The 10,524-nt window shown below is 44.9% G+C and overlaps 1 protein-coding gene across 4 annotated transcripts in view; it reads right to left on the bottom strand.

The window, feature by feature from the left end:
* Positions 1 to 2,604: 2,604 nt before the first annotated feature.
* LOC110489566 (semaphorin-5A) overlaps positions 2,605 to 10,524 on the bottom strand; it is a 295,669-nt gene continuing 287,749 nt past the window's right edge. For 2 of the 4 annotated variants that reach the window (XR_005036038.2, XR_016486534.1), the window contains exons 21-23: positions 10,340 to 10,524; positions 7,175 to 7,408; positions 2,605 to 3,917 (exon numbers count right to left, since the gene is read on the bottom strand). The exon at positions 10,340 to 10,524 is cut by the window's right edge and continues 27 nt beyond it. Coding sequence is in view for 2 of the 4 variants with exons in the window: in XM_036943683.2 (XP_036799578.2) it covers positions 3,798 to 3,917; positions 10,340 to 10,524 (305 nt within the window). In the remaining 2 variants the exon portion in view is untranslated. The remainder of the gene's footprint in view (positions 3,918 to 7,174; positions 7,409 to 10,339) is intronic. The other 2 variants (XM_036943683.2, XM_036943684.2) reach the window with 1 other exon arrangement.

Here is a 10,524-nt window from a genome sequence, read left to right as displayed (position 1 = left end):
GTGGCTGACGTGGATGCTGGGTTGGGATGCTGTCTCTGTGTGTGTGTGTAGTCTAGAGTGAGATTGGCCTGTTTTCTCTCCAGGTTGACTGCTGTGGGCATCACCCAAATGGTTACTGGATCTCTAACCCTGCCCTGAGAATCCATCTGACAGGGATCAAAATCAGAGTTTCTTTTCCTCTATAATACAGCCTCAGAAGACTCCTACACTTTATGAGTGCCATACCGGGGCCCATACCCGGGGCCCATTCCTGGGGCCCATACCCGGGCCCATACCCGGGGCCCATACCCGGGGCCCATACCCGGGGCCTTTCTGCCTGACATCTGCTCACATCACGTTTTCCAACCAGACAATCACTCAGGTCAACTATTGCAACATTAGAACCAACCCTTTTGTTGCTACTCTGAGAGGATCGTAACTTTGAAGTGGAACATTTATTATAGAACAGTCCTGTTAGAATGAATGGGGCCTGTGTCTTCTGAGGAGGTTCCGGATTGTTCTGATGTAAATGTGAATGAGAGAGGAGAACTCCTTAGAGAGGAGTAGGGCTAAATGGAACATCCATGCTCTGTCAGTCTACGACAGGAACAATGTAACTCACTCGCTCTGTTTGTAACTCACAGGCCTCGTGCAAACACACACATTAGGTATAGCAGGAAGAGGTGTGTAATCCATCCAACAGAATACCCTCTAGTGTATTTGGGGCAGCAGGTAGCCTAGTGGTTAGAGCAGGTATCCTAGTGGTTAGAGCAGGTAGCCTAGTGGTTAGAGCAGGTAGCCTAGTGGTTAGAGCAGGTAGCCTAGTGGTTAGAGCGTTGGGCCAGTAACCAGCAGTTAGCCTAGTGGTTAGAGCGTTGGGCCAGTAACCAGCAGGTAGCCTAGTGGTTAGAATGTTGGGCCAGTAATTGAAAGGTCCCTGGATCAAATCCCTGAGTTGACAATGTACAAAATCTGTCGTTCTGCCCGTGAACGAGGTTCCCGGTAGTTCCCCGGTAGGCCGTCATTGTAAACAATAATTTGTTCTTAACTGACTTGCCTAGTTAAATAAAGGTTAAACATTTAGTAGTGGGAAAGTGGAGATATAGACAGATATAGAGGGGAAGGTGTTTATTCTTTACCTTCTTTGTCTGGTCCTACGTATAATAAGGCACACCATGAGGCCAAGTCCTGACCTGTGAACTTCTCTCTGAGACTAATGTCAGTGTGGATCCACAGGGCTATTGTCAGTGTCGATCCACAGGGCTAATGTCAGTGTGAGTCCCCAGGGCTAATGTCAGTGTGGATCCACAGGGCTAATGTCAGTTTGAGTCCCCGGGCTAATGTCAGTGTGGATCCACAGGGCTAATGCCAGTTTGAGTCCCCAGGGATAATGTCAGTTTGAGTCCCCAGGGCTAATGTCAGTGTGAGTCCCCAGGGCTAATGTCAGTGTGGATCCACAGGGCTAATGTCAGTGTGGATCCACAGGGCTAATGTCAGTTTGAGTCCCCAGGGCTAATGTCAGTGTGAGTCCCCAGGGCTAATGTCAGTGTGGATCCACAGGGCTAATGTCAGTGTGGATCCACAGGGCTAATGTCAGTTTGAGTCCCCAGGGCTATTGTCAGTGTGAGTCCCCAGGGCTAATGCCAGTGTGGGTCCTCAGTACTAATGTCAGTTTGGGTCCTCAGTGCTGTCAGAGGCTGACCTGGGGAATGCCACATGTGTCTGACTGACCTTGTGACACATAGATCAAACTGTCCGAGAGCCAAGAGAGTAGGCAGGCTATTGTGAGAAATAGAATCGCTGAGGAAATCTCTATCAGTGTTATTATACCAATGTGAATAGCCATAGCTCATCTAGTGTATTGAAGTGAGTGTAGCTGCAGCATCAAGAGAAACCATGACGACTGTACAACTCAAACACACCCTTACACACTGCCCCCATACAACCTCGGAGCCATCCTCCAGACACCCAAAAAGTGCAGCCGGAGTTGTGTAGGGCCCCGAGATGCCCAGCTCCATCTTTCTCTGAGGTAAAGTGGAGTCAAGGTAAACTGAGATTGATTCTCCTGGGTCAGAATCGATTCTGGCTGGATCAGCACTCTCACCGTAAGGGGCCCACTGACGGAGATGACTAATAACTCACATACACATTTCATTACCCTTTGCACACAGATGGCCTGTCAGGTTTAAGGTTGATGGAGGATAACACTGCTGCGGTTCGTCACGTCATGTACTGTAGACCAATTAGACCTAACCACTCGCTCTCTGCATCCTTCACATATCCTTCCATCGCTGCTGATCTCATTCATCACTATGGATTCACTATGGATTCACTATGGATTCCCTATGGATTCACTATGGATTCACTATGGATTCACTATGGATTCACTATGGATTCACTATGGATTCCTTATGGATTCACTATGGATTCACTATGGATTCCCTATGGATTCACTATGGATTCACTATGGATTCACTATGGATTCACTATGGATTCACTATGGATTCTTGAAAAGGCTAAAAGAGTATTACTGTGGTCTTGATTGATTCACATAACGGTAAGTACTGTTCTTTCGATGTTAGAGTGTGGTTTGGTTAGTTGGTGTAGACATTGACAACCCTGAGGTATATCAAGCGTTTTCATTTTATTTATCCACAATAAAACAAGCAAACGTTTAAAAAAATAAAAATAGTTACAATTGAAAACATTGAAGAAATCAACGTACTGAATATGGATGTACATCTTTAAACAAAAGAGAGATGTTTCACCTTGAAAAGTACCACAAATTAAAAAAATATTAACAAGTAGGATGACAGTTTGAACATGATCCACTTATATATTTCCCGGGCAATTTCTTCTACTCAAATTTCAAATGATTGATTTTAACACTGACATTGAGTAAATGGACCTATAAAGACACAGAGAAATATGCTTCCAAATGAGCTTACTGTACAATACCGTCAACAAAAAAGCAAGAAAGATTATACACGGATATCTCAACCACCGCTAACTGCTACACCAACGCCAGCCCCGTAAGAGAAAGAAACATGGACACATCTCTAAAAGATCTACATCCTGTCTTTATTTGAATAACCAACCCCATCTTTAAACAAAAGGGCTAGTATTTTAGTTACTCAACGGTAGACGGTGTAGAACAAGATCGGTTTAACAAAAGTCTACAATAATGCAGAGTTGTGATTGGTTTAAATCCACAACAACCTGGGGTAGCTATTGAGTGACAGCTACTCTGGGTACGCTAAGCACTTGACTATCTACCGTTGAGCATTATAGTTGGATCAAATTCATCAGGCATAACTAACGCCACCCCTTTGGGGTCCTCTGTAGGACACTAGCACAGCGGACAGTGAGTGGCCGGCCTGCCTACCTGTCTGCCTGCCTGCCCGCCCGCTACCAACCATGCAAAACTGAACAGAGTGACAGAGAAAATCATGCAAAGCAGTTGGTTTGTTTTCTTCCCCCAGAACCGACACAGTTCTGGGACAAGAGAGTGACAGGAAATCACAGCAGGGTCCTTCCCATTCAGGAAGCTCTTCGAGTTTCCTTTTTGACATCACCGTGTGGCTGTAATTTGATTGGATGGCTGTTGCCAATGGGTCTGTCCCTTCGATGACATCACCGTGTGGCTGTAATATGATTGGATGGCAGTTGCCAATGGGTCCCAGAGTGGGAGGGTCCCACATAAAACGTCATAGATTTCATTACGAGATGGAAAAATATAGGACATTGTCATAACGAGTGGTGTGGGGTTGTTGTCTGCACAAGGGTGTGTCTCCCCGATGCTGTAGCCCAACAAAGGGTTAATAGTCATCGTAAGTGTTGAGGTCAGTGAAGTATGAATTGGTGTAAGTCTTCCCGGCTAGCTGGGGGTTGAAGTACTTATTTCTTTCCTCCAGAATCAGGTTGTTCTTATTGAAAGCCTGTGAAGGACAGAGAGAGAAAGAGAAAGAGAAAGAGGGGGAGGAAGAGGAAGATGGAGAGGAAGAGTATGAAGAAGATGATGATGAAGAGGGAAGAGGAAAAGAGGAAAAAAGGAAGGGGATGAGGAAGAGGATGAGACACAGGGAGAGAGAGAAAGGAGAGAGAGAGTTAGTGTCAACTGTATTGAAACACCATGGTATAATTAAACAATAAGGCCCTAGGGGGTGTGGTACATGGCCAATACCATGACTAAGGGCTATTCTTAGCCACAACGCAAAGAGGCCACATACCACAAACCCCATAGGTGCCTTATTGCTATTATAAACTGGTTACCAACGTAATTAGAGCCGTAAAAATACATGTTTTGTCATACCACGTGGTATACGGTCTGATATACCACGGCTGTCAGCCAATCAGCTTTCAGGGGCTCGAACCACCCAGTTTATTCTGATGCTTCAGTCTAAATGGCGAATGAAAGCTAAAGCTAAAGGGAATGTATCCAACAGGAAAATAATCCTTGGAGCAACAACATAACAATCAATGGGAGGTCACTGCAGAATGAAGCAATCCATCTCAAAGAACAAGGCCAGAGCATTGACAATAACAGGCTGGCAACAATAATAACCGCTGAGGAAGTACAGTGTACTATGGTGAGAAAACAAGGTCTGCTGATCTCGTCTCTAATGGCTCCACATCAGCCTGCGAGTGAATAATCGAGTCAGAAAATAAGGAAGCGCCACAGGGTATCTCTGTTCTGCCCTTCTCTATGGTTCTGTGAAGATACCGTATGGGTCTGTAAAGAGGCCGTATGGTTCTGTGAAGATGCCGTGTGGTTCTGTGAAGATACCATACGGTTCTGTGAGCTCAGTACAACCTCAGCAGGTTGTTTAATTGTTGTGTGTCCCTCTGTCTCATAAACTTAGCCATGAAGTGTAAGGCTGTGACGATACAAACTCTTTGGTCCTTTAAAAACCTGCTGTATGTAAAATGTTGTGTGCTATAGCTTGGAAAAATAAATACATGTGACTCGAGGTGAAAATATAATGATGTTTGTTTCCAACATTAGGGCTGTTTTCCTAAAGAAGTTAGATCCGCTTTGTGTTTTGTTTAAATGCCAAGCTAGTAAGGAGTATCGCGATACTGGTATCATCCCGGTCCTAGATAAGTCTACTCTGAAAGTCCCTGGAGGCGGAATAATTCAGCAGGTGATGATGCTGCGTTTTGTTCTTAATTTATGGATCCGCATATGAATTCACGGGAGATGTGAACGCTGAGCACAGATAATATTATTCTATAATAATTCTATAATATTATTCTATAATAATTCTATAATATTATTCTATCCCCATTACATTTTCATGACTTGCATTGAGTGACCGACAAAACATAAGTCAATGTCCAAATAATGTGTTATTACTTGAGTCTAAAAAGTCAATTTCCATGTCTAAAAATTTAATTAATAAACTACCCATTTTATGTTCACCTTTATTTCTTAAAAGTCTAAATCCTTCTAAAACTGTAATATCTAGTATCTCTTAGTGGCCCCATGGCTGAACTCAACAATTAACCAGGCTTCTTCTAATCTGACTTTATAGTGTTTTTAGTGCAGTTCAACAAAAGCTGTTTGGGTGGCATCAGACATAGAGAGAGAAAGCAGACAGCTTACGGAGAAAATGAAATGAGTTTACAACAAGTTCTCTTTCTCCATGGTAACCCATCAGTTTAGAAAGCCTAACAGAACCAATACGACGGGGGAAATAAAGGGGAAGACAGAACATAGAAAAACCAACACATGCAAATGAAAGGTGTCAGAACATGGCGGACGTTTCAGAACGGAAAGAGATGAGTGAAAAATACACTGCCTTCTCAAAAGTCTATGGGTCATTTAATGACAGGGGTGGACAACTCTGGTTCTAAGGAGCAACAATGTCTGCTGGTTTTCATTATTCCCTTCAGATCTAGACCTGGGAGACCAGCTGATCCAGACCTGGGAGACCAGCTGATCTAGACCTGGGAGACCAGCTGATCTAGACCTAGGAGACCAGCTGATCCAGACCTGGGAGACCAGCTGATCTAGACCTGGGAGACCAGCTGATCTAGACCTAGGAGACCAGCTGATCTAGACCTGGGAGACCAGCTGATCTAGACCTGGGAGACCAGCTGATCTAGACCTAGGAGACCAGCTGATCTAGACCTGGGAGACCAACTGATCTAGACCTGGGAGACCAGCTGATCTAGACCTGGGAGACCAGCTGATCTAGACCTAGGAGACCAGCTGATCTAGACCTGGGAGACCAACTGATCTAGACCTGGGAGACCAGCTGATCTAGACCTGGGAGACCAGCTGATCTAGACCTGGGAGACCAGCTGATCTAGACCTGGGAGACCAGCTGATCTAGACCTGGGAGACCAGCTGATCTAGACCTGGGAGACCAGCTAATCTAGACCTGGGAGACCAGCTGATCCAGACCTGGGAGACCAGCTGATCTAGACCTGGGAGACCAGCTGATCTAGACCTGGGAGACCAGCTGATCTAGACCTGGGAGACCAGCTGATCTAGACCTGGGAGACCAGCTGATCTAGACCTGGGAGACCAGCTGATCCAGACCTTGGAGACCAGCTGATCTAGACCTGGGAGACCAGCTGATCCAGACCTGGGAGACCAGCTGATCTAGACCTGGGAGACCAGCTGATCTAGACCTGGGAGACCAGCTGATCTAGACCTGGGAGACCAGCTGATCCAGACCTGGGAGACCAGCTGATCTAGACCTGGGAGACCAGCTGATCTAGACCTGGGAGACCAGCTTATCCAGACCTGGGAGACCAGCTGATCCAGACCTGGGAGACCAGCTGATCTAGACCTAGGAGACCAGCTGATCTAGACCTGGGAGACCAGCTGATCCAGACCTGGGAGACCAACTAATCCAGACCTGGGAGACCAGCTGATCTAGACCTGGGAGACCAACTGATCTAGACCTGGGAGACCAGGTGAGCGCACTCTCAGATCAATCAACAAATTGATCAACATGAATGGATCAATTAAAAGCCTGAACAAAGTGAAGCGCGATATACGAGAGATGAGCTATCCCTAAAAGCACCAAAGCTACTGACTGACTGACTGACTAAGTGCCAGAGAGAGAAAACCAGCAGACATTACGGCTCTCGAGGACCGCAGTTGCCTTCCCCTGGCCCTATGGGATGAGTATGAAAGAATGGGATTCCTGAGCAATGACATAGAAACTGAATCTACCCCGACCTGACGCACACAGGAAGCACCACAGGAAGTGGGGGCACGGTGGAGAGGAAGAGGAAGTGGAAGGAGGTTGTTCATAGGCTAGGAGGTGGGTCAAGAGGCGGGATGTTGTAGAGGTCAGAAGTCAGTAGAAAGTTAGTAGAAAATCTCCAAGCCACGCATGGACACGCCCATGTTAGTAGACAGAGGCTGGCACATGCCGGGGTCGTCCAGGGTCAAGAGTACAGACACATCGGGCTGCGGGAGGAGAGGAACGGGCAAGAGTCATCCTTAATGGATCCACAATGGATGACACAATGGATGAAGTTCTACTGTACCCAAGGGACCACATGGTCATCCTATGCCCTCTGTAAGGTAGGACACACTACGGCGGCATTCAAAATGACAATATTTCAGCTAAACTCACTGCCTTTCAGAGCTCACCTAAATGATAAAGATGTTATTTTAGTCAAACAAAGAACAAAGCTTTAGGAATTATAGTGGTGCCAGGTGTTGATCTTTTTCCTACATTACAAAATAAAATGACAAAAACACTCATTGCACTTTGTTTTAAATATGTATATGCAAAAGAACAACCCAGCTATTAGAGTAAAGACTGAGGCAGAATACTCCTCAGAAAATAAAGACTCTTTTTGAGTTTTTTTCACTGAGCCGAATAAGCATTTATTCGGCCCATATTCATTTTTCTCTGTCCATGGCTGAAAACTGGATTCCACTCACACACCAGACTCTAATTACATGATAGATGGACACTTCTCAAATCTTTATTCTGCTATGAAAACTGCATTCCAAGACATTAGTTCTGCGCCAGAGAATCCGTTCACTTTAGACAGTGTGTCTGTTCAGTCATTTATAGAAGATGGATACTCTTCTGAAAGTTAGCTCTCTGTCCACACTAGCTAAACTAACATAAAAGGCTAACTCGCTAGACTGACTCAATAGGCTAACTCGCTAGACTAACATAATAGGCTAACTCGCAAGACTAACTCAATAGGCTAACTCGCTAGACTAACTCAATAGGCTAACTCGCTAGACTAACACAATAGGCTAACTCGCTAGACTACCTCAATAGGCTAACTCGCTAGACTGACTCAATAGGCTAACTCGCTAGACTAACATAATAGGCTAACTCGCAAGACTAACTCAATAGGCTAACTCGCTAGACTGACTCAATAGGCTAACTCGCTAAACTAACATAATAGGCTAACTCGCTAGACTGACTCAATAGGCTAACTCGCTAGACTAACATAATAGGCTAGCTCGCAAGACTGACTCAATAGGTTAACTCGCTAGACTGACTCAATAGGCTAACTTGCTAAACTAACATAATAGGCTAACTCGCTAGACTGACTCAATAGGCTAACTCGCTAGACTAACTCAATAGGCTAACTCGCTAAACTAACATAATAGGCTAACTCGCTAGACTGACTCAATAGGCTAACTCGCTAGACTAACTCAATAGGCTAACTCGCTAAACTAACATAATAGGCTAACTCGCAAGACAAACTTAATAGGCTAACTCGCTAGACTAACTCAATAGGCTAACTCGCTAAACTAACATAATAGGCTAACTCGCTAGACTGACTCAATAGGCTAACTCGCTAGACAAACTCAATAGGCTAACTCGCTAGACTAACTCAATAGGCTAACTCGCTAGACCACCTCAATAGGCTAACTCGCTAGACTAACATAATAGGCTAACTCGCTAGACAAACTCAATAGGCTAACTCACATAAAATAATGGCTCAACTTCATAACCTAATGACTTTCCAAACCATGCCTTGTGTCAACAGAAATCTGGTCAGAGAGAATATAACTAACTAATATTATTGATGTATTATTTATTTAAACTAGGAGGTTCCTACTGTTATTAAGAACGAAGACCTGCAACCTATTCAGACCGATTTAGTCACCTAAGCTATGTGCATTGTGATATATTTTGTTAGTAACTTATGAGAAAGCAGTGTACATCTAAATGGCTATAGACACAGAACAGTGCAGTCACACAGGGTAGATGCAGGACCACCGACACACAAGTACAGAAGAGCTACAATACTATAGACCAGCCCAGGGGTTTACAGTACTATAGACCAGCCCAGGGGTTTACAATACTATAGACCAGCCCAGGGGTTTACAATACTATAGACCAGCCCAGGGGTTTACAATACTATAGACCAGCCCAGGGGTTTACAATACTATAGACCAGCCCAGGGGTTTACAATACTATAGACCAGCCCAGGGGTTAACAGTACTATAGACCAGCCCAGGGGTTTACAATACTATAGACCAGCCCAGGGGTTTACAATACTATAGACCAGCCCAGGGGTTTACAGTACTATAGACCAGCCCAGGGGTTTACAGTCCTATAGACCAGCCCACAGGTTTACAGTACTATAGACCAGCCCAGGGGTTTACAATACTATAGACCAGCCCAGGGGTTTACAATACTATAGACCAGCCCAGGGGTTTACAATACTATAGACCAGCCCAGGGGTTTACAATACTATAGACCAGCCCAGGGGTTTACAGTACTATAGACCAGCCCCGGGGTTTACAGTCCTATAGACCAGCCCACAGGTTTACAGTACTATAGACCAGCCCACAGGTTTACAGTACTATAGACCAGCCCAGTGGTTTACAGTACTATAGACCAGCCCAGAGGTTTACAGTACTATAGACCAGCCCAGTGGTTTACAGTACTATAGACCAACCCAGAGGTTTACAGTACTATAGACCAGCCCAGTGGTTTACAGTACTATAGACCAGTCCAGGAGTTTACAGTACTATAGACCAGCCCAGGAGTTTACAGTACTATAGACCAGCCCAGGGGTTTACAATACTATAGACCAGCCTAGTGGTTTACAGTACTATAGACCAGCCCAGTGGTTTACAGTACTATAGACCAGCCCAGGGGTTGACAATACTATTTACCAAATCAAATTTCATCTGTAACATGCACCGAATACACCAGGTGAGGTAGGTTTTTACAAGGTAAAAATCTGTCTTTCTGCCCCTGAACAAGGCAGTTAACCCACTGTTCCTGGGCCGTCATTGTAAAATAAGAATTTGTTCTTAACTGAATTGCCTAGTTAAATAAAGGTTAAATAAACAAAAAATATAGGTGAGCCTGGAAGATCCTAGACTTACACAGTGTGTTAGTATACAAACCTTAATGGCCTCCAAGGAGTCGTATTTGTCCAGTTTGTTGATGTGGTTGGTGATGGAGGTGTTGAGTGGTGATGCTGAGATGGGGTGGATGACTGTAGCATCGTGAGACTGCTGCTGATAGCGTTGGCAGTAGGTGTACACCAGTAAGGTGACCAAACAACCCAGGATAGAACTACTCAGGCCTA

This window comes from Oncorhynchus mykiss, chromosome 15 (genome assembly GCF_057628025.1).
Source record: "Oncorhynchus mykiss isolate SJ-2025 chromosome 15, ASM5762802v1, whole genome shotgun sequence".
Classification (NCBI taxonomy): domain Eukaryota; kingdom Metazoa; phylum Chordata; class Actinopteri; order Salmoniformes; family Salmonidae; genus Oncorhynchus; species Oncorhynchus mykiss.
This window is presented reverse-complemented; position numbering and strand designations above follow the sequence as displayed.